At 55.0% G+C, this 22,543-nt stretch overlaps 1 protein-coding gene across 2 annotated transcripts in view; it reads left to right on the top strand.

Annotated features, from left to right (window-relative positions):
* PHF2 (PHD finger protein 2) overlaps positions 1 to 18,809 on the top strand; it is an 83,177-nt gene extending 64,368 nt beyond the window's left edge. Inside the window, exons 11-22 of one of the 2 annotated variants that reach the window (XM_053925308.1) lie at positions 1,195 to 1,284; positions 2,080 to 2,448; positions 3,388 to 3,507; positions 4,021 to 4,139; positions 5,757 to 5,935; positions 6,068 to 6,138; positions 6,924 to 7,087; positions 12,439 to 12,713; positions 14,256 to 14,351; positions 14,793 to 14,902; positions 15,696 to 16,095; positions 18,154 to 18,809. In XM_053925308.1, the coding sequence (XP_053781283.1) occupies positions 1,195 to 1,284; positions 2,080 to 2,448; positions 3,388 to 3,507; positions 4,021 to 4,139; positions 5,757 to 5,935; positions 6,068 to 6,138; positions 6,924 to 7,087; positions 12,439 to 12,713; positions 14,256 to 14,351; positions 14,793 to 14,902; positions 15,696 to 16,095; positions 18,154 to 18,344 (2,184 nt within the window). In that variant the 3' untranslated portion in view covers positions 18,345 to 18,809. Of the gene's footprint in view, positions 1 to 1,194; positions 1,285 to 2,079; positions 2,449 to 3,387; positions 3,508 to 4,020; positions 4,140 to 5,756; positions 5,936 to 6,067; positions 6,139 to 6,923; positions 7,088 to 12,438; positions 12,714 to 14,255; positions 14,352 to 14,792; positions 14,903 to 15,695; positions 16,096 to 16,891 lie in introns of both variants that reach the window. The other variant, XM_053925311.2, reaches the window with a different exon arrangement.
* Positions 18,810 to 22,543: the final 3,734 nt, after the last annotated feature.

The raw sequence follows: 22,543 nt of genomic DNA, 5'->3' as shown, positions 1-22,543 counted from the left end.
CGGGGGGGTTGGAAACAGGAGAGCCCTTCTTCCTGGAACCTGGCCTAAAGGGTAGGGGCTAGGTAGCCTGGAGATTCAGTGGGAGGCGTCTGGTGGTAGAGATATCACTGAGTGAACCCCTAGTGGTCAGGGAGCAGGAAGACTCTGAGCAGCTCCTGGCTGGATGACCAATTGTTGGGCTCTGGACAGGAGAGCTCGGACACCCTCTCAGCCTTTCCTGGCCCAGACATCAGCTTGACCCAGCTTTGCTCTGTGACAAGGGCAGGTCCTTCCCCCTGTGACCCCTCCATCCCCCTGCAGTAGCACTATCCTGTGCCCCTTATGTCTCCCTAGTAGCATTGTGCTGTGCCCCTCATGTCCCCTGCAGTGACACTGTCCTGTCCCCCACATCCCCTGCAGGTGAGTGCTCACACCTTCACTAGCACCCAAGCAGCAATGTTTTCCCCATGGAGGTCCCAGAGAGCAGCTTCAGACTTCCCTTGACATTTTGCCTCGATTGTTGGTACAGAGAGAGGGGAGGGGCCTGGTCAGCCTCAAGCACTGTCTGGGGCAGTGTCCCAGTCAGAGGAGCCAGCACTGTCTGAGCAGGCCCTGCAGGAGACTTTGAGGGTTGGGGCCAGCAGGGGAACACATGTGTGCTTCCTGCCTTTCTCACAAATGGGCCTGGTGGGGTGGGTCGACCAGTACCTTCCTAGCACTGGCTTCTGGCCTCAAGGCTTGGAGTGAGCAATACAGGGTGTCCCTTTTGCTTCATTTCACCTAGGGGTCCAGGAGGAGCAGCCTTGTGCTCAGGGAGAACAGACAGCCCACATTCACTCCATAGCTGGTGGTAGCTTTGGGTACCTTGTCCGCTCTAGGACTCAGTTTCTCCATTTATAGAGTGGGGTTATGGTAGAGCTTTCTTGTCAGGGCAGTATCTGGCTGGAGTGGGCTAATTTCTCCAGGATCCCATGCAGCTAGTCCATGCCCATGGCAGCCCCTGCCCTAAGTTGTCCAGGTAGCAGTGGGTCCTGGTCAGTAGACAGGGCAGTGCCTGGAGGGAAAGAGAAGGTTAGTCAGGAATTAGAGAGGCTGAGCATGCTTGGGCCCCTGTGGGTGGGAGGTGGAGTGGTGGTGGACATGGCACCAGAGGATGGGCATCCTTGCCTAGACTCAGTGGCTGACCTGTTCACCCTGTGCATGGCTGTCCTGTAGGCTTTGGCAGAGCATGAAGACGAGCTCCCAGAGCACTTCAAACCCTCGCAGCTCATCAAAGACCTCGCGAAAGAGATCCGGCTCAGTGAGGTAGGGCTGACCACTGACCCTAGTTGTGGGAGGCCTCTATCTTCTCTGGCCCTACCCAGAGCTGCCTGCCAGGGATGGCCACATGGGCCACCTGCAAGATGTGGGCTCAGACTCTTAGGTCCCTGTGGCACGCCGCCATCTCCTGGCAGGAGTTTAAGGAGAGAGAGATCAAATGGGGGCTCCTCGTGGGAGTGGGGGAGGATGATTCCAGCCCCTTCAGCAGTACCCACCAAGGAGGTAGAAGGGTCAAGTGGCTGATAATGTAGATGAATGTGGCCATGGCTCATGGGTGGTGTAGTCAGGTATGGGCATGTCACACAGATGGTGACAGATCTGAGAATGCCACACGATGGTGTAGATGGGTATGTCTATGTCACATGGGTGGTATAGAAGGATATGAGTGTTTTAATACATGAATGATGTAGGATAGGTGTGCCCATGTCACATGGATGGCAAAACACCTGTGATTGTCTCACATGGATGATGTAGTATAGATGTGAACATGTCAACAATGGTGTAGACAGATAAAAGTGTGTTACACAGATAGTGTAGAAGGATTTACCCATGTTGTATGGATGGTGGAGATGGATGTGCTGTGTCACATGAATGGTATAGAGATAGAAGTGTATGACACAGACAGGATAGCATGTCACAGGATTGTATAGTTGGATGTGTCTGTGTCACACAGTGGTGTATTTGGATGCTCCTTTTCTGCTTGAGTATCTCCCACGGCCTGAGGCCATGAGCGCCTTCTGGCAGGAAGTGGTTGGTTACTTCTTTCTCTCCTTTCCCTAGAATGCCTCCAAGGCCACCAGACCAGAAGTAACTGCAGCCATCTCCTCGAATGAAGTCTGTTTTGGGGACCGAGAAAAGGAAGAGCCCCCATCCCCCATTGAGGCCAGCCCTCCTCGGTCCTTCCTGGAGAAAGTGTCCAAAAAAAAGACTCCCAAAACCATGAAGATGCCCAAGCCATCCAAAGTCCCCAAGCCCCCAAAGCCCCCCAAGTCCCTGAAGTCCCCCAAATCGCTGAAGCTCAAAGATGGGGGCAAGAAGAAAGGGAAGAAGAGTAGGGGATCAGCCTCTCCTACCATCCCCAACCTGGACCTGTTGGAGGCCCACACCAAGGAGGCACTGACCAAGATCGAGCCACCCAAGAAGAGCAAGGTGGGTGGCCTTGACCTCCCCACCTGTAGTCAGTAGGCCTGCAGACACCTCTAGGGGCCAGGACTGTGGGGTGGAGCTGGGCTGCCATGTTCTTATACTAGAGACCCAGGGAAGATGGGTTCTGCCCCAAGCTTGGAATGGCAGGCGGTTCGGGAGATGCCCTCTCGAGGAAGGCAGCCATGTCTATGCTGGGACAGGGTGGCAAAACAGAGGGTCACCTGGGGAATGAGCTGGCTGAGTCTTCCCTGTGGCCCAGGCATTGGCTGGGATCTGAAGGTGGATTAGGCACCAAGTGGAGGGCAGTGGGGAGGCAGGAGGGACCCAGCAATGGGGCCAGGTTGCCTGGGGGACCCGAGCCCCTGTCCATAGTAAGAGAGGTGGGCCTGGCCCTGAGGACCCACCAGTGTAATCAGAGGGTCTTAAATATGGGCTTCAGGGACCATATGCATTTCTGAGACCAGGGCTCATTGAGTGGTTTGTTGCTAGTGGAGGCTGTTAAGCTTCTAGGAGGTCGGTGACCACCATAGCCAGTGTTGCAGGGCTGCAGTGGGATACACTGGTTTTCCCTTCCTCAAGGCAAAGAGGGTAGATAAATGAATAGACAGATGGATGGAAGGGAGGAAAGAGGGAGGGAGGAACAGAGGCTAGATGGTAGATGGATGGGTGGGTGGGTGGGTGGGTGGGTGGATGGATGGATGGATGGGTGGATGGTAAATGTATGGTAGAGAGGGATTGGTGTGTAGATGGGTAGTGGGTTAGTGGATGGTGGATGGATGGGTGGATGGATGGGTGGGTAGATGGCTAGCAGATGGTTAAATGAGCTGCTGCATGTGGGCCAGGAAGAGAGAGGGTCTCTGTGGCTCTTGTTTTGTCCTGTAGCCTGAGGTAGCCCCGCTGCCCTCCCATGTCCCCCGTTGGGTCACGGCTGCTGTTTTCTAGGCCACAAAGAGCGTCCTCAGTGTGCCTAACAAGGAGGTAATCAGCTCACAGAACGATGTGGAGAGGTTGGAAATCCGAGAGCAAACAAAGAGCAAGTCAGAGGCCAAGTGGAAGTACAAGGTGAGATGTGTGCCTGTGGGTGTGCTTATGCACCTGTGCATTTGCATGTGCATGCCAGTAAATGAGTCTACTTTCAGGGAAGGCTGCATTCATGAGAGAGGTGGTGTGTGGGGCGTGTGTGGGCTTGGTGTTATGAGGAGACATGCACACCTGTACAGCTGTGTGTGTGCTTGTATGGCATGTGCAAGTGTGTGTCCACCTGTCCCCAGTAGGTGCTGCTGTGAAGGTCTGGGTATGTGTGTGGCCTTGGAGGGGGCCACCTCCTATGGTGTTGTGGGAGCATCCTGGCCTAAGAGGCTGAGTTTGTTGCCCTTTGAGTTGACCGATGTCATTGCCCTGTTTCACCCAGCCCTGGCTTGAGCTCACACTCCCGGGGCGGCATCCTAGGGCACATCCTGCAGGCCCGTGGAGTCCCGGATGACATGTTCAGTGGGAGGAGGCCGGCTGGTCCGCCGCCTCTGCCCAGTGACATTTTGTGTGGGACTTAAGGATGGTCCTGGGTTTGCTTTTCAGAACAGCAAACCTGACTCTCTGTTGAAGATGGAGGAAGAGCAGAAGTTGGAGAAGCCTCCTACATCAGGGAACAAGGACACCAAATTCTCATTTTCCTTCTCCAACAAGAAACTTCTGGGGTATGTGATGCTCATGACAGGAGGGGTTGGTCCCACTTGCACCACAGTCACATACACACACCATGCTCACCACCACCTCCCCCCCCAACCACATCACATACACATACTCTCCTGGGGGTGAAGCCACCCTCATCACTAGGCTGGCATCACTAGGAATGCCCCTTGTGGGAGCTACACTAGGCAGATCCCTTCTCTGCCTCCTAAGTCAATAGCTTGTGGGGTGGGGGGCAGCAGTGTGTGGTAGCAGGAACAGGGAGAGCATGATTGGGTGGATGTAAGCCAAGTGTCTGTCCTGGGTTGTCACAGAGGATGTACAGGGGTCAGAGCCCTGGCCTTAGAGCCAAGAAGCCAGTGGTGAGGACCTAGGGTCAGTGTGAACCCAGTACTCTCAAATCCACCCAAAATATGATTGTAACAGGGATCATGGGTCCTTGTATGTCTGAAGGAGTCAGGAGGGCTTCCCAGAGGAGATGGAACTGAACTGAGACATTGGGGTGCCCAGCCTGGGAGGCGTTGTGTGTGTGTGTGTGTGTGTGTGTGTGCGCGCGCACACACGTGTGCGCACCGATGTGTCTGGGTGCCAGACTGTGGAACAGGTCTGTATCAGCTGACCAGCAGGTGACTCCGTCCAGTGTGAGGTATAAGGGAAGTAGCCTCACGCCCACTGAGAAGTCTCTCACTGGCAATTGTCCCACAAGTTGCTTGCTGAGTCAGAAGTCCAAGTTGGGTGCCCTGAAGCCAGGAAGCAGATATATCCCAGTGGGAATGGGGCAACTTTTCTGTAGTGGGCCTATTTCCCCATCTGTGAAATGGGAGGAAAAGGCCACTTCCAAGTGGTGGAGAAATGGGGCGGGCCAGCATCTGGTGACTAGGCCTGTTTTCCAGGCCCATTATTCTAAGGAACTCCTGGCAATGTGCTGAGGCTGCTCAGCGAGGAGGTGGGATGGATCTGGTCTGCGGGGCCCTGTTGCCCTGACTTTATGGCTCTGAGCACGTTGTTGATTCTCCTGGGCTCCTGGAGAGCTTTTAAGTGTGATAAATTCTGTGACCCACTATGCTGTAGAGAGTTTAGAAATGGAGGAGAGAAAGATGGTCATGACTATAACCACATACACCTGTGTGTATGTGTATGGGTGTGTGTGTGTGTGTGTTGTATGTAGTGTTATCTGGCTCATAACCACACCTAGTAGGCCGATGGTCAGCCTCTGTTTTCTATGGTTGGGAATTGGACCTGTACCCTGGGAATTGCAGACATTTCTGCCCCAGCTTTCTGGCCCCACTCCTGAGCATTTGCCAAGGCCTAAGCCAATGGGGAGGCCATAGCTGGAGTTTGTGGGGCAGCCCAAAGGAAGACCATGCTGGTCCAGTGGCCAGGGTGGGGCAGTGAGGGGCACACCCTGAAACAGCCCAGGGATAGGCCTTGCACTGGGGAAGAGGGCTGGGCCCCCACCTAATGTATTGTGCACTGTGCTCACCTGGGTCCATAGCATCTGGGAGGAAGCCATGGGATTGGGATGCGTTCAGCCTGACTGCTGATTCTCTGAGGGCTGTAGCAGGGTGCTGAGGGCACTGGCCAGGCCATGTGGACCCCCACTGACCAGCCCATTTCTGTTCCAGCTCCAAGGCCCTCAAACCGCAGCCAAGTCCAGGGGTATTTGGGGCCTTGCAGAACTTCAAGGAGGACAAGCCACAGCCCGTTCGGGATGAGTATGAGTACGTTTCAGATGACGGAGAGCTCAAGATTGACGAGTTCCCCATCAGGAGGAAGAAAAACGCCCCGAAGAGGGACCTGTCCTGTGAGTTGGGGGGATATGAGGAGGGGCAGACCCAGCCCTGTAGGGCCATCCTGGAGTGGGCAGGTGTCAGGCATGGCTGGCTGGGACTGACCTCCCAAAGCCACCGCCAACTCCTGTCTGCTCTGGTCTCAGTCTTACTAGACAAGAAGGAGCCACTGCCCATACCCGTTACGAAGCCAAAGCTGGACTCAGCACTCTACAAGGTGAGCACTCTCCTTGAGTTCCTGAGACTGTGGCCTGTATGCTTACTGCTTGGAGTGCAAAGGGGCATCTTTGTGCCCCACCCTTCTCTTGGAGTTTTTGTGGGGAGGCCAGGCTGGGCTCCAGAGTGTGGATATGAGCCTAAGGCCTGGAACAGGAGGGACAAAAGCTGGTGCAGAGTGTGGAGGGTCTGCAGGTCTATGTAAGTGGTAGGACCTCAGAGGTGCCCAGCTAGACCTGCCATGAGGATAACGCATCTTCTTGATGCTGAGGACAGGGTGCGGGGGAAAGTGGGGCTGGGCCTGCTGGGGGATTAAGTTTGAAAATCTATTAGGCTTTGTCCAACCAGGTCATGTTTGTTGTCTCCTGTGAGATTGGGGGCCTCCATGGGGGTCACATGCTGCCCAGGAGTCCCTAGAGTCACCCTCCAGGGGCTGTTGTTACATGGGGCCCTTGGTGTGGATACATCTTCCTGCCCGCTTCTCATCTGACCACACTGGCTCCTTTGTACCTGTGTTCAATACTGGGGCTCTTGCGTAAGGTCCTGGGGACCAGGGTTCCTCTGAAGAGCAGTGCTGGGAATGATGGTGCTCTGTAATTTGTACACGGGCTCCATGATCGCAGTGGAAAGCTCTAGTACCCACACCAGGGAGGGTCTGGCTAGCCAGCCTCATGTGTTCATGACAGGACAGGTTCTTAAAAATTTTTTAAACTTTTTTCTTGTCAAGGGGAACAGTAATGCTGTCCCTCCCCCAGCTCTGTTCTGATCGGCCCTCTATCCCCACAGCCGAGTGATGACTCCTCAGATGAGGGCTCCCTTCGAATTGACACAGACACGAAGCCGACCCGTAATGCCAGAGTGAAGAAGGATGGTGGGGGCTCAGCCGCAGGCATCCTAGACCTGCTGCAGGCCAGTGAGGAGGTGGGCGCCCTTGACTACAACCCCAACAGGTAGGCCTGCACCCAACGGTAGCCAGGGGATGTGGGTGCTTCCACATGGGCCATGCAGATATTCGAAGTGGGGCTCTTTTGCCCATGGCAGTTTGCATGCAGGGGGTTCTGAGGGCCCATGTCCCAGGGGCCAGGTAGCCAGAGTAGGACCCCTGCCTGGCAGAGGTGGTTCCAGACAGTCAGGGAGGTGGGTGTTTGCTGGCCATGAAGGTCCTGCATGTCTGCAGATGTTCTAATTGAGGGCACAGAGCTCTAAGGGACAGGGACTACTCCCATCCATAGTTCCAGATACCTGGGCAGGAAGACAGCTGAAGAGTGACTTTGGGTGGGAACCATGGGAGGAAAACTCGAGGGGGCCCTATGGGGAAACAGTGCCAGGCCAGGCACATGCAGGTGTCAGGGCTGCTCCAGGCCGGGACATCCAGCCATATCTTTTTTGTCACTTCCCAAATGCCATAAAAATAATGTAAGAAAATTTCCATGGTGTGTGCCCCATATCCATATCAAGAACAGTTGATGAGTCTTTCTGGGACCCCAAAGCTTCTTTCTCTGCAGAGACATCACCCCAAGGCACAGGAGACAGTGACTTCAGAGCACATGGACTTGAGAACCTGCACCCTGAGGGGCTGAATTGGCATTAATGGGGGTGGAGGGAGGGCAGACTGTCCTTGAGACCAGATGTGTGGCCTGTTCAGCTTGGTCAGGAGCCCACTCACATGGGTGTGGATGCTGTTCTGTCTTGGAGGCCCCAAGGTTCTGGGCGGACATGGTCAAGGTCTGTCTGCTCATCTCAGGCCAGGTGGCCCTCCCTGCCCAGGCCTGATGAACTCAATTGCCTGATTCAAGAAAAATGGATTAATCTGGGCTTTGCATTGGATGAAGGGCTGGGGCTTGTTTCTCTCTCAATCTCAGTTAAATTTTGTTTTTAAGCATTTCAGCCAATAATTATTTTTTACATGGAATTGCTACAAGTACCACAGACAGAGAACTGAGGAGTTGGGGCCTATGCCCCCTGGAGCCTCCCACTCGGGGACCTTAGTCACCATGGGGGTGGCTCCCCTTCTAGTACTCAAAACAGCAGTAGACTCCTGCTACATACATGAGGAAGCTGAGGCCCAGACGGCTCCTGGAGGTCACACTGCTAGAAAGCAGCAGATGGGAACAGAGTCTCTGTCTGCCTGATGACAGAGTCCAAGGCGGGGTTGGGGGGTGGTGGCGGCTAGGCAGGACGACCATGCGGGGTGGTGACTTCCTGTCCAGAGTGACTTGGCCTGAGGAAGGTAGGGCCCATGTGACCTTCGTGGTGCCCTCCCTCCCCGCCCCCCCCCCCCCATCTGCCCTCCACATGTTCCTCTTTGCCTCTGAATTTGTTTCCAGAATTGAGATCCCAGGGCTGTGTGAGTCCATGGAGGCCACACATCAGGCCCAACTTAGACAGAGGGACTCTCAGGAGGTGGATTAGGGCTTGATTAAAAAGGCTCTTGTTCATCAAATGGCCATGTTTTCATTCACAAATTACTATTTTTTGTGCAGTGTTATATCCTCTCATGGGAATGGATGCAGGTTCCCTGGGCAGCTTTTAGTGGTTTCTGTGGATGTAAAACCTAAGCCGTTCACTGCAGAGGTGCCCTGGGCCTTGGCCAGGAGGAAAAGCCTAGCTGTGAGCCCCTATCCTGGAGGACAACAGTGCCCAGGGTTGGCTCCATGCCCCTTTGGGGTACCTTTTTCTGAGGAGCAGTGACTGGCCAACACCTCAGTAACTGGTTGACGCTCAGACCCAGGAGAGGAGCCCTAGACACCCTGGGTTCCTGCAAGGTCCAGGAAGAGACTCCTGGGATGAAGACAGACGGGCAGGTGCCCAGGATTCACATGGAGCTGGGAACACAAGCGCTTTAGCTTGGGCTCCTGACTAACCTGGAGAGGCCCACCTCAAGTACGGCCACTGGTATGTGGATGTGCCGCTGACTGCTCTGCAAGCATGAGCACACAGGTTTGCCTCACATGCCCACACACTGCGCACCACCCCCCCTCAGCCTGCCACAAGCAGTTCCTCTCTGGAGTCTCCCATTTGGAGCATAGGTCAGTTTTTGATGGTCCATTTGCTCTGTTTTAAGTACTTGCTATTTGGAAAAAAACAGCTGAAGAAAATGGAGGAAAATATGTCAATTTCTTGTGGATGGTTTGCTTAGTGTTTCCTGCTAGGGGGAACGGAGAGAATTTTGATATGATAATTGGAGGATTAAGGTACTACTTTCCATGTGCACTGGTTAGACTTTGCTCCTTGATCTGCCCCTGGTGTGGACAGACAGCAGCCCCAGACAGTGGCCCTGGGCTCCATGGCCCCCCTCTTGGGTTGCAGCTGAGCTGGACCTCAAGGTTCAGCTGCTATGGGTAGGTGGCTGACTTCCAGGGGACCCTCAAGATGGGTGTCCTAGCCCCCACCTTCCTGTCCTTTATGGAAGTCTGGTGTCTGTATGGTCTGAGGCTGGGTAAGGAGTCTATACCTTCAGGGCTGGGTCATACTGCAGCCTCTACAAGAGCCTGGTGCAGAGTAGAGGGCCAGTTTTGGGCTTGTTAGCTCCCATGCTGGGCTGGGGAACTGTCCCTGCTTCAGAGAGCATCAGTGACAATGGTATAGCAGTGATAGTGCCAGATGCTGCATGCCCCCAGCAGGATCTGGTCAGCCCTTTGCTGATGCTTTGTGGACAGGGCAGGTCATGGGGCTGTGGGGCCAGTGCTGGGGCCGTGGGCACTGGGGCAGACAGAGGATCCGGCTGGGGGTTCCGGAAGAACCAGGGTGGTCTGACTATACTTGATTTTCCCATTGTTTGTGGCTTAGGAATACAATCCCATTTGGTTCCAGTGAACCCCCAAACGCTTTGGTCTACTGTGGCTTGGGTGGGGCAGGGGAAGTGATATTGGAAGAGGATCGCCCAGAGAGGCGCTGCCCATCACTCCTCCCTCAGCTGGGCCTGGAGCCCAGCAGTACCTCACGCAGGACGGCTTCTGTCACACTTGCCTAGGGGGCCCTGGGACTTCAGGGACTGTCCTCTGTGGAAGCCCCATCTTTCCATCCCTCTTGGCTTCAGTCTTGGGAAACTCTTGTTTCTGAGCAGGAACCCCTGATCCCTTCTTGTTTTAATGCTCCTACTAAATGTGCTTCAAATACTTCTTGGAAGTGGAGGTGTAAGCAGGGCGGGGGCAGTGTAAGAGAGGATGGTGCAGAGCCCCCAGTGAGGCCGTGTGGACAAACACTTTCCAGTGCTACATTGGGGTCACGGCACCCCTGAGGCAGGTTTGTACCCTGGTCGGGGAGCACATGGGGTGGGCAAGGGTGGGCCTCTACATCAGACACATAGAGTGGGAGTCCTGCTACTTCTTCCTGGGACTCCCAGGTCTGTGACAGGAGGAGGGATAAGTGGGGCTGTGGTTCTCCCAACCCCATGCCAGGCTCCTGGCCTGCCTCCCAGAGGCCCAGGGAGCAGAGGGAGAGTCACCTGCCCCCATTGGGCTCTGATGCAGAGGTATGACTGGATCAGCTGTCGTGTCCTGGGTGGTGGCCAGAAATGGCCCTGAAGGGAGATGCCCTACTGGGCCAGGCCCCCTGGGAGCTGCCTGCCTGGGCACTATGCCTTGTGGGAATGTGGGAGGTGAGCAGGGCAGGGCCCAGGCTGCAGGGGTACCCAGGGCCCAGGCCAGTGCAGAATCTCCGAATAGGGCCTGGGTATTGGCATTTATAAGCTACCCAGGGATTCTGATGCACAGAATTCCTAGGGCAGGGGTGTCAAACTCATTTCACTGGGGGCCACATCAGCCTCATGGTTGCCTTCAAAGGGCCAAATGTAATTTTAGGACTGTATAAATGTAACTACTCCTTAACTAGGGGCAAGGAGCTCGATGCTGCTGCCAGAAAGAAACAAGGTGCTGCACTGGATAAAACAAGGTGGAGGGCCGGATTTGGCCCATGGGCCTTATGTTTGCCACCTGTGCCCTAGGGGTACTGGCTGTGAGAGATGTGGGCTGGGGCATGGACAGGCTGTGGGGCAGGAGGAGCGCATGGAGCAGAGAAGGCTTCCACCCCCCCACTCCCCACTTGAGGAGGCTGGGCAGAACCCTGTGGGAGGGTCCATAGTGACAAGGAGGGGAGGGAAGCTACTGGAGGAATCCGGGACTCAGACTGAAGGGGCCCACTGTTCAGATTTCTCTGGACTTGGCTCTGTGGGAAGGTGCCACCCATCTGCCCCTTCCAGAATAAGGACAGCACATAACAGGGTGTCAGGCAGTGGTGCTGGCTGCACTAGGTATTTCAGAAGCCAGAGAAGGTCCTTCAGGAGGGAGGGGAACCAGTGCAGCCAGGGAAGACAGCAAGGGGGCTCTAAAGCATGGGGCAGAGTCAAGGACACAGTCAGGAAAACTCAGGCCAGTTCTGAGGAGCAGTACTGCTGAGAGCTGGAGGTCAGCAGGGAGAGGTCAGTGAGGGGAAGGTGGCACTGAGAAATGGCCTCATTTCAGCATGGGCATCTTGGGGCTGAGAGGGACTAAACTCTGGCTGTCAGGTGAGGTGTAGGTACAGGCCAGGTGGAGGTGCAGATGCAAGTATAAGTAGGGGCGTGGATGAAAGCACAGGTGTGAGTGTAGATGCAGGTGCAGGTAGGGGGCAGATGTAGGTGCAGGGGGGTATGTAGATAGAGGTACTGATGGGGGTGTGTAGATGGAGGTACTGATGAGGGTGTAGGTGCGGGTGACAGTATAAATGCAGGTGTGGGCCTAAGTCCAGGTGTAGATACAGTTATAGGTGCAGATGTGGGTGTAGATATACTGTAGTTGCAGGTGCCAGCACAGTCATGGAGAAAGCGTGAGTCCCCTGGAAAAGCATGGGTCATGGGAGCAAGAGTGCTGTGATACCTCCATATCAGGGTGCTGGTTTGAAGGGTGCCCTCGATGGTCCTGGGGGAGGAGCACCTAGCCTGTGGTTTTGGGCAGGGGTCCATGATGGGGGAGCAGCATTGGGGGACACAGGTGTACCAATTAGAGTGGAGAACCAATTAGAGTGGAGGAGGGCTTGGGGCCTCTTTTTGCCAACAGCCTCCCTCTGCCTCTCCTCCCCTCCTTCCACTTCCCTTCCCTGTGTTTCTTCTCTAGGTCTCTCTGTCCAGAGGCCTCCAACCCTCCCTTTTGGAGTGGAGGGTGAGGGCAGAGGATAAGGGAACGGGGTGGATGGCCACTTCCATGGGGAAGTCATCAGCCACCACCATCCATCCTCCCACATCCTCTGCTGATCACGGGACGAGAGGATGTGTGGGCTGTGGGCCATGGGCCAGGTCTGAGTGCCTGTATCTCTGTGCCTCCAGCCAGCCCCCAGCCTCCCCCAGCACGCAGGAAGCCATTCAGGGAATGCTATCCATGGCCAACCTGCAGGCCTCCGACTCCTGCCTGCAGACCACGTGGGGCACTGGCCAGGCGAAGGGCAGCTCGCTGGTGGCCCACAGCACCCGGAAGAATGGGGCCGGTAGCAAGAGCACAGGCAAGAGGCTTCTGAAGAGGGCAGCCAAGAACAGCATGGACCTAGATGATTATGAGGAGGAACAGGACCACCTGGATGCCTGCTTCAAGGACTCGGACTATGGTGAGAGCTTTGACAGTAGAGCTGGCTCTTTGTTGTGGGAGATAATTCACAGACCATGAACATTGCCCTTTAAAAGTGGGCTGCTCAGTGGTGTTTAGTATATTTAGACGGTGCGTCACCATCACTGCAGCCAATCCGAGAACAGGTTACCTTACCTAGAAGCAGCCCATTCCCCCCAGCCCCCAGCCCCTGGTAATCACTGGTTTACTCTGTCTTCCAGATATCCTGGATATGTCTTGTTCACAGTATCTAACAATGCTTGGGCCTTTGCATCTGGCTGCTTTTATTAGCATACTCACCAGGGGTCTTCCACATTGTAGCATGTGTCAGCACTTCATTTTGTGGCTGAATAATGTTATACAGTGTGGGCACACTACATTGCTTATCCCTTCATCTACCCACGGACACTTTGAGGATTTCCACCTTTTGGGGATTGTGAACAATGCTGCTTTGAATGTTGGTGTGCAAGGGGTTTGTGTGGCTTGTGTCTGCAGTGTCCCAGGTGATACATGGGAAGGACATTGCTGGGTCGAAGGTTGTGGATTATTTTGTCTTCTGAGGACCTGGCCGACTGTCCCCCATTTTACACTAGTAGGTGCACTGAGCCTGCGTCTACCCTGTCTGTCTATGTGTATTTGGAGCAGTGGGTCCAGAGTGGCGCTGTGGCCTGTGTCTGAGGTGGGCAATGGGCTGGGGGCTGGGTCATGGGTCTCCTCCCAGGGACTATGGCCCCTTAATCCCCAACATGGCCCCTCCAGGTTCCAGGCTCTGGAGGAGCTGTTGTCAGCCTCATGGGAGGGAAGTTGGAAGCAAGTTGCTGCCTGGGGATGCATCAGTCCCCATAGGATACAACCTGCTCTCACAGGCCCACCACAACCCAGGGTTGTGAGTGTGCTGCCCCCATGCTGTAGGGCCTGCTCTCAGCACCATCCTGCTAGTCCAAGGGCCATGTGTTCATACCCCTGTGCCTAGATAGCCCTCTGGTGGTGAGCCTGGCCCTGTCCCATCTGGTGGACACATTCATGCCTCACTGTGGGGCCTTCCCTGACTTCATGGACAGTGGAATGAGTTCCGTTTTCTGGGCATAGGGTAGGTACTGGGGATTCAGGTGCCACAAGTCCTGGTGGTTGAAGTTCCCAGCCTATAGTGTAGGAGGTGGAGGTGGCACCTGCAATTCACCTGAAGCACGCATGTGAGGCTCCTTCCTTCAGAGACTCCTTGAGGCAGGGCTGGGGTGTTCAGAGCCATCTAGTTCCATGAATGTTTTTCTTTTCTGATAGCAGCAGAGAGTGAGATGTTCTGAGAAGAGCTGGGTGTCCAGTGGGTGCTATAGTCAGGCTGGGGTGGGTGAGGCTGTTCAGGTGCCCCTCTCTGAACAGAAAGGAGGCCTGGACTAGACGATTTCTGGAGCACCCTATACCTGGCACTCTGCAACCTGAGGCTGGCCCAAGGACATTGGTTACCAGGTCTGCTAGCTGCCTGCAGTGCCCACCCCATGCAGCTATTCCAGCGGCTCAGTCCTTGCTCCCCTTGCCTCTCTAGTGTACCCCTCTCTGGAGTCTGATGAGGATAGCCCGGTTTTCAAGTCCCGGTCTAAGAAGAGGAAAGCCTCAGATGATGCTCCCTACAGCCCAACAGGTAGTTCTGGGATGGGATGGGCTCTGTTCATACCTGAAAGGGCAACCATGGGCACATTGGGTATATGCATGGCTCAGAGGGGATGTCACCTGCCTGCTTCCTTCCTGGGACCTGGAGCCCAGGTGCTCCTGTGAGTGGGCTGGTGTGGTACCCTCTTCCCAGTTTCTCCTTGGTGAGCAGTCCTGGGAGGGCCACCTTTTCACCTGGCTCCCATTGCGGCAGCCAGTGGGGGGAGGCCTTGCCCACTTTTCATGTGATCCCCTCCTGCCCTTTCCTGTCTTGCTGGGTGGGATCCCTTACCCTGTTGGGCCTCTCACTGACCCTCCCACATTTTGACGCATCCCAGGGACTTAAGGACAGAATGGGGTGGGTCCAGGTGAGCACAGGGGTGCCCACAGTGGTGAGCGACCAATTGAGGTAGGCTGACCTTCTTTCCCAAAGCGAGGGTTGGCCCATCAGTGCCGAGGCAGGACAGGCCTGTTCGAGAAGGGACCAGAGTGGCCTCCATCGAGACTGGGCTGGCAGCCGCTGCAGCCAAGCTATCCCAGCAGGTGAGGAGGGGGGGCCCCCCAATCCTGTGCAAAAACTACCCAGGCTAGGGGCTGGCACAGGCTAAGGGAAATTGGAATATTGCTGGCTCCTGTTTCTCCAGGCCCCTAAGTCCCTAAGAGTGGGGGTGGGGAAGTGGGGAACTGGTGGTGTGGGCCCCTGACACAGACTGGTGTCTTCTTGGTGAGGCCAGTTTTCCTAGGTGCAGGGGGAGCCCTGGCCAGTAGCTCCTGAGGGGACCCTCCCCAGTCTTTGGCAATCCGGCATTTTCCTCTTATCCTTATGGAGCTGGGGACGGGTGTTCCATCCTCTGTCGGTCTCATTTGCCGCCTCAGCTCCTTCTGGTCCCAGCTCCCTCAGAAGAGTGGGTCTCAGACTCTCAGGTGCCAACTGGACCAGGTCCTACCCCTTCTGAGCACCTGAGGAAGTTAGCAGGACCAAAGTGAATAGTCTAGAACTAAGAGTCTCAAAGCAGCTCAGAGTGGGGTGATGGGGGTGGGGGTCTGAGCACTACTACCACATCCTACTTGGTCCTGTGTCTAAGATATCCCACCACACACAGGGAAGCATGGTGGTCCTTCCTTGGGCCCCAGCACTGCTCGGAGGGGCTCAGGTACTGGCCCAGCCCTTTCTGCTCCTGTAGCACTGCAGCTCAGCTCCACTGGAGAGCTCTTGTGCACAGGGACCTGCCTGCCCTCAATCCAAGCTCGTGAGGGCTGCTCTTTGCTCTGACAGCCCAGTGTCTGAGGCCAGCCCAGCCCTGCTGGCTAACTTGCCCACGTGGTTTATTCAAAGGAGGAGCAAAAGGGCAGGAAGAAGAAGAACTCCAAGAGGAAGCTGGCTCCCAACACCACTTCCACCTCTGCCTCTGCCAGCACCACCTCAGCCAGCACCACCTCGGCCTCCACCACCTCGACCTCCACCACCTCGGCCTCCACCACCCCATCCTCCACCACCCCTGCCTCCACCAGCACGGCCTCCACCAGCACCGCCAGCAGCCAGGCCTCACAGGAGGGCAGCTCGCCTGAGATTCCACCCGAGGCACATAGCAGCAGCCTGGCCGACCATGAGTATACCGTGGCCGGCACCTTCACCGGGGCCCAGGCAGGTCGTGCCTCACAGCCCATGGCCCCTGGGGTCTTCCTCACACAGAGGCGGCCCTCCGCATCGTCCCCCAACAACACTGCTGCCAAAGGTACTATACCTGTACTAAGCCCTAAGCAGCTTAGACTTGCAGACTGTCCCCGTAGATGACCGCAGGTTTCCTTTGTCCCACTGTAGCCACTTGTGTCTGTGGCCACACACTCAGTCACACCTTTCAGTGTATGAAAGAAATGGTCTTTTTCAAGGTTGAGAGCCAGGGTCACACACCAGGGGAGTCTGGTGGCCTCAGAGTTATGTCCAACTCCTCAGATCCTGAGGGCTTCGGCTTTGGGGCCTAACTTGGAGTCAGGGTGTGGTCAATGGTTTGCCAAGGGTTCTCTGGGAGGGGCCCTGGGTGACTGACCCAGGACCCTCTGTGTGAGTTGGCATCTCCACTGTCATCCCCCTGGCCCCATGGCCTGGTGAGTGGTTGGCTCACTCCTCCTTCCTCAAAGGACTTGTGCCCCCAGCAGAGTCCTTCACCCTGGCCATGAGACCCAGCCAGTCGTGGACACAGCTAGTGTGGCTCCAGATGGCCCTGCTGCCAGGATGTGGGGCAAGGGTTCTCACTTCACAGTAATGCCCTTATCCTGGCCTGTCCCCACACTGGCCTCAGCCCCTCCCCTTCATCACTGTCCCCTTGTCCATGTAACCACTGAGCTGGGAGCTTTGTTGAAGATTTGTGGTTTCAGAGGGGTACAGAGTGTCCAGGTTCTAGTGTCACAGGCCCGTTTTACAGATGGGACGGGGAAGTCAAGGAGGGTTTGCAGACTCCCCACCCCACACACTGCTCCTCTTGCCCTCTCACACATCTGTCTGCCTTTTTGTGTCCCTTCTTCTACCCCCAGGAAAACGTACAAAAAAGGGCATGGCCACCGCCAAGCAGAGGCTTGGGAAAATTTTGAAAATTCATCGGAATGGAAAACTGCTCCTTTAAAGTTTGGAAAGCCAGGATCCTTCTGCTCCGCTCAGGACCCCCGGAGCCCCGCTACAACATCAGCCCCCAGGAGGGTGGCCATGCTGCCTCACCGCGGAGAGGGCCTGGCCTCCTCCCAGCCACTACTCCCCACACATGAGCATGCGTCTGTTGCTTCAGCAGGCGGAGCTTGTCAATATGGACAGATGTCCTTTCTCAAGTTGCTTAGAGTGACCAGTTCCTGAAACTTGGCCCTGCCAGTTTAAGGACCATTCCAGTTTCAGGGCACCCTGAGCATGGTTGTGATTACAGGGCCTCTGCAGCTCTGCTGGGAGCACGAGTCCTTCGAGGAAGGAGTGAGCCAACCACTCACCAGGCCGAGTCTGAGCCAGCCACAGGCTGGTAGCCTCCAGAGGCTTAAAAAAAGGCAAAGAACACTAGAGAGGAAGAGGAGGACAAAGCAGGGTGTTTATGTGCCCCACCCCCAGCTCTTCCCAAGTGATTCTCAGACACATCCAGAGAGCATTCAGCCTAGCCAGGAGAGGGGCCTCCAGGCTCCCTGGCCGGCAGGTGGCAGGCCAGATGGTGGGTGTCAACCCCTGAATGCCCAGGGCATTTTAGGAACAACTGGGGCTGGCAGCAGGGTCAGTGTGTTAGTGGGTAGGGGAGCCTCCGTGGGTTCCCCAGCTATGATGTGGGGCCCCGGGGGCCCAGGCAAAGCCACATGGGTGGGCCCTGTTGAGCCCTACCAGCTACACTCCCAAAAGCACTTGTCTGCGAAGGCACCCTGCCCCGGGGCTGGCGGGGCGGATGGTGGCCAGGAGGCCCAAGGATGAGGGGGGCCTGGCACTTCTGTCTTGTCACCTGTCACTTGGTGTCGAGTGCATGGGTGGTTCCTGGACTGTGTGTCCGCCCATCGACATGGAGGGGCTGGATTTGTTTCTCAGGCAATCCTGTATTTTAATTTTAGATGTATTTCCTGAAGCATATTTTTCATAGAATGTAGCGTGTAAATAGCTTTTTAAATAACTTCTTTTTTATAAGAGTAAAAGTATCTTTAGGAATTTCTTTCTATAGAGTCCTTCATTAACATTTATACAAGTTTTTTGCCGAGTCTGATGAACAGTTGGGTTTCCAATGCTTTTCCTTTTTCTTCTTTTTTTTTTATTGTTATGGTTATTTTTTTTCTTTTAGGGACTAAAGTATTGCCTGAAAAACAAGTGATGTCTGTGCAGCCTTATATCTGTCTTTACAGAAGCAAACAGTACACAAAAGATCTATTTCAGACTTGTTTGAAGATGAATCTTCAACTTGAATACCAGCTCTTTCTTTCCTTCTTGTTGATGAAGGGGGTGGGGTACAGTTATTTTACTAGCACCTTGTGAAGTGTTCTGTGTTTTGTGATGCTGTAATTTATTAATGTTTGTAGCTTTTTATATTTGTACATTTCTTATGAGCTTTGTTTATATGCCCATCCCTGGGTGTTCCGTCCGTGCGGAGAGGCAGGTTCGTGCAGGCCTTGGCCCTTAGCCCAGCCTTTTGGGGGGACACAGCCGCTGGGCCTGGAGAATGGGCAAGGCGTTGCTCATGGGCCCGACTAGTCCAACCGGCATTTTGAAGGTTTCCTTGCCTGTCATTGTTGAACACTTATATAATCTAACCCAGCCATCAAACTGTTCTCTCTTATTTTTAAATTTTATTATTTTGGCAACATGTACATTTCTAACAAAGTTTATCGTGACTATTAAAGTGTTTTATTTCCCAATTCATATTACTCTTGTATTGAGTCCATGAGGTCTAAGGCAACTTAAATCAAAGTTTTAAAAGAGTAAAAATATTTCAGGTTTTGTACAGAACCATGTCTGTGTCATTTCTGCCTCATTCACTGCCGTCTATCCTGCTAGTGAGGGTGGTGGGTGTCCTCAGTGGGGCTGGAGGGCACTGCGTTTTGGAGGTCAGGTGTTGTATACCCCAAGGGCTGGATGTGAGGGTGGGCAGTCAGGCCAGGCCCCCTGCCCATGCTTGGGCTGCCAGCGTTGCCCTTAGAAATTCCTTGGGTTGCCTATAGGGCACATGCACTGCCCTGTACCCCAAGCTAGCCTGTAGGAATGGGCAAAAGTGACCCTTGGGGACAGGCAGCCTCTGAGACCCCAGCTTTACTAGGCTCAGCCCCAAGCATCCTCGAGAGCCTCTAAAACCTTATGGTTCACAGGTGGGCAACTCAGCTGAGTCCAGTGAGCATGGGGCCAACACCCACAGGCACGTGGGAACAGATGCAGGATTTCAGTCTACATCTGATGTTATTCACAGCAAATGAATAAAAGCAGAATCCAACTTCCCTGCACAGACACAGTGCCGGCACCATGAGGATCAAGGATTAGGAGGCCAAAGAAATACCAGCTGCATGGAGGGACCACTACAAGGGAGCGCTGGGGCTGCCTGGCTGCTGGGTATCTCAGGCATCACTGAGTCCTAGGACATGAAATTCTCCCCAGGTACCTGCAGTTTAAGTCCATCTGCCAGCCCCTGCAAGAGGTATGGCCCTTTCACATCCCCAAGCTAGGTACTCAACCTGTCTGTGTAGCCTGCCTGGCCTTTGGCTGCTCTCTGCAGCCCCTCCAGGCCCAGTTCTGGACCCCCACCATGCCCAGGCTGGCCGGCCCCTGAGCCTGGGTCCTGGAGGCTAAGCTGTTTGAGTGCTCCTTGGGTCCTTTGGCTGTTGGTTCTGGATCTCCAGAGGGCTGTCAGGGAGTTGGAGGCCTGAAGCCCAGGGAAAGGCTCCCAGATGCCTCCCAGAGTCTCCCTGGTTCCAAGCCCTGTCCTGGTTTGCACCCATGCAATTCTGGTGCCATGTGGCCTGGTCATGCCTTGGGACCTCACTATGGCCCCATGTACAAGGTATTTGGATGTGTCTGTGCAAAGACCTGAGACATGTCTCTGAGTATGCCTGTGATGGGGCAGTAAGGGGCCCAGGTCTTCTCTCAGTTCAGGGCTGAGAACCCCCATGCCAGTGAACTGGGAAGGTGGTTGCTGAGTGAGCTCCCAGCTCAGCCCATGGGTGAATAAACTGAGCTCCAACTCCTTCCTCCCTGAGAGTGGTCCCATTCAAAGGGCAGGCTGGGTGCCAGCCTTGGGGGCCTGGCAAGCCCATCCACCAAGGCCCCCCAGAGGAGTTTATTCAGTTCAAGCCATACCTTCATCTTGGTCTTCACCACTGGCTTCCATGAACCACATGGAGAAGCCGCTCCTCTGGGGCTTTCTCAAGGTACCATGGACCCATCATGTGCACAGACCACTCTCAAAGTCTCAGAATTAAATCCAGAGCCTTATGAGAGCTGTGTCCCCAACATGGCAGGTCCATGGCACACTTACAGCAACAGGGCAAGAGGCCCTGAAGGCTCAGAACCAAGACCCTCTCACTCCCCCCAGGCCCTACTCACCAGCCTGGCTCACCAGTGTCCTGACAATGCCAGTGAACCTCAAGGGTGGAGGAGCCTGAAGTGCTACAGCATCCCTTGACCGTCATCATTTCACAGCCCCCTGGGGGCAAGTGGTGAACGATGAGGTTGCCCCAGGGGCCACAGGATGCCAATAGTTGGTGTCTTGGAGTTCCCACTGCAAGAGTCGCCTGCCCAGCAGAGGACTTTGCAGAGAAAACATGAAGACCTGCGTGTTAGGCCTCAGAGATGCACAGGTTCTGGCTGACGGTGACACGTGTGCAACTGCATCCTGTGCACTGAACATCACACAAATGGCCATTAATCCAGCTTTCCAAAGCTCAGCTGAGTCATTTTCTGATCACCTACTGTGTGCTGCATTGTTGAGAATCTTCCAGAGCCTTCATCAAAGCCGACAAGCCCACTTTGCTGGGGAGGACACCGAGCTCATCAGAGGGCCCACTGCCCTGTACCTCATGAGCAGCCCAGCCATGCCAGCTCTGGGACCCCTACCATCACCTGCTCCCTTGGATAGGACATGTGGTGTCCTTTCACACCCTAGATAGAAGGGGATCTGAGAGGTCCCAGGAGCCACCCATGGGAGATGAGAGTGTCTTCAGCAACACAAGCAAAGGCCCTGAGGCAGGTGGTCAGGCTTCAGGGTGCTAAGAAGGTGCAAGGTGAGGCCAGGACTGGCTCAGTGCAGACTGAGGACGTCCACACAGTGGGGACGTGGCAGGCCCTGTGGAGGCCCTGCAGGCTAGTGAGCAGGTCCAGCTTGGGGTGCAGCTTACTGGGAGAGGGCTGAAGACGAGAGCCACTGCTTCTGGGGTCTCCCTCTGCCTCTTGTCCTGTGCTCCATCAGCACATTCCTGTGGTCTCTGTATGGGTGGGAAACTCAGCACTGTGTGTAGCCTGGTCTGTTTTGCATGTCCCCCCTGTATGGATGGACACATCCAGTCCCAGAACCTGTAGGAAAGGGTCCCGCTGGGCCCCTGGGGTAATACTGAGAGTGACCAGTAGGGGGCAAGGGAGGGCCAGGAACGGGCAGTCCTGGGAAGGCAGCCACCAGAGCTCATTTTGTGCCTGGTGTTGGGCAGGCTGGAGGGAGGGAGGAAGCTGAGAAATAAAGTTATCAGCGACTGGGAGTGCTGGTAAGGAGATGGTAACAATCATATCAGCTTTGTCCTGAAAAATGTAAGTGCCAAATGTGCCAGGATCTGTGTTAGTGCTGAGCCACTCTATCTTGCTAATGGAGAAACTGAGGCACAGAGTCTCATAGCTGGTGGAGTTGGGGTTTAAGACAAGGCAGGCCAGCTCCAGGGCCCTTGAGCTTATGAAGCAGACCCACAGAGAGACCTTTTCATAGAATGTGGCCAGGAGGGCAGCTCCCCAAGGCCCCAAGAGAAGGAGCTGTGCCAGAGCAGAGAGAAGAGACTTGCTGTGCAAAGGCCCTGAAGTGGGCACAAGATGACATGCCTGTTTTTGAGGAGACAGCTGGAGTGAGGGGCTGAGTCCAGGGCAGGGGTTGGTGAGGAGCAGCAGGGCAACAGTCTAGGCAGGACATACCGCGGCACTTGGAGCTTTTCTAAAAGGCAGCATCCCTTTGCCAGTCTCACTTCTCCATCCCAGGGGTTTCCCTTTTCCCACTGCACAGAGGCCCTCGAGCCCACCATCTGTCTCCACTACTTCTCTGCTGGGCCCTGCACCTCCCACGTCTATTCACAGTCCTGAGCAAGGAACGCTCTTGCAGTTGTGGACACTGAGGCAGGTTTTGTGCAGAACACATAGCTACACTGTCTATGGCACTGACAGTCTGGACAGGGTGTGGGAGAGTCCAGAGGGCTTCCCACCAAGAGTTTAAAAAAAGATACTGCTGATGTAAAATCTAGGCTGTGTTCCCAGCCTTATGAGCAAGTCTCCTTATCATTAACTCCCAATGATAATGGTGCATACAACTCATGTCAAAGGCATTAGACAGAAGTGCTAAATTTCACAGGTTTGTGTAGTGACTACGCTGCCAGTTACCACATTTTCTGAATGCGTATTGTGTGCTGGGCAGGGTATTTAGGCTATCCACCCTGGCGTAAGTGGCTGTATTGGCAGCCCAAGGAGCTCTAGGTTGGCTCCTGCCCAGGTTGGCTGTT

The sequence above is a fragment of the Desmodus rotundus genome, chromosome 1, assembly GCF_022682495.2.
Source record: "Desmodus rotundus isolate HL8 chromosome 1, HLdesRot8A.1, whole genome shotgun sequence".
NCBI lineage: Eukaryota > Metazoa > Chordata > Mammalia > Chiroptera > Phyllostomidae > Desmodus > Desmodus rotundus.
This window is presented reverse-complemented; position numbering and strand designations above follow the sequence as displayed.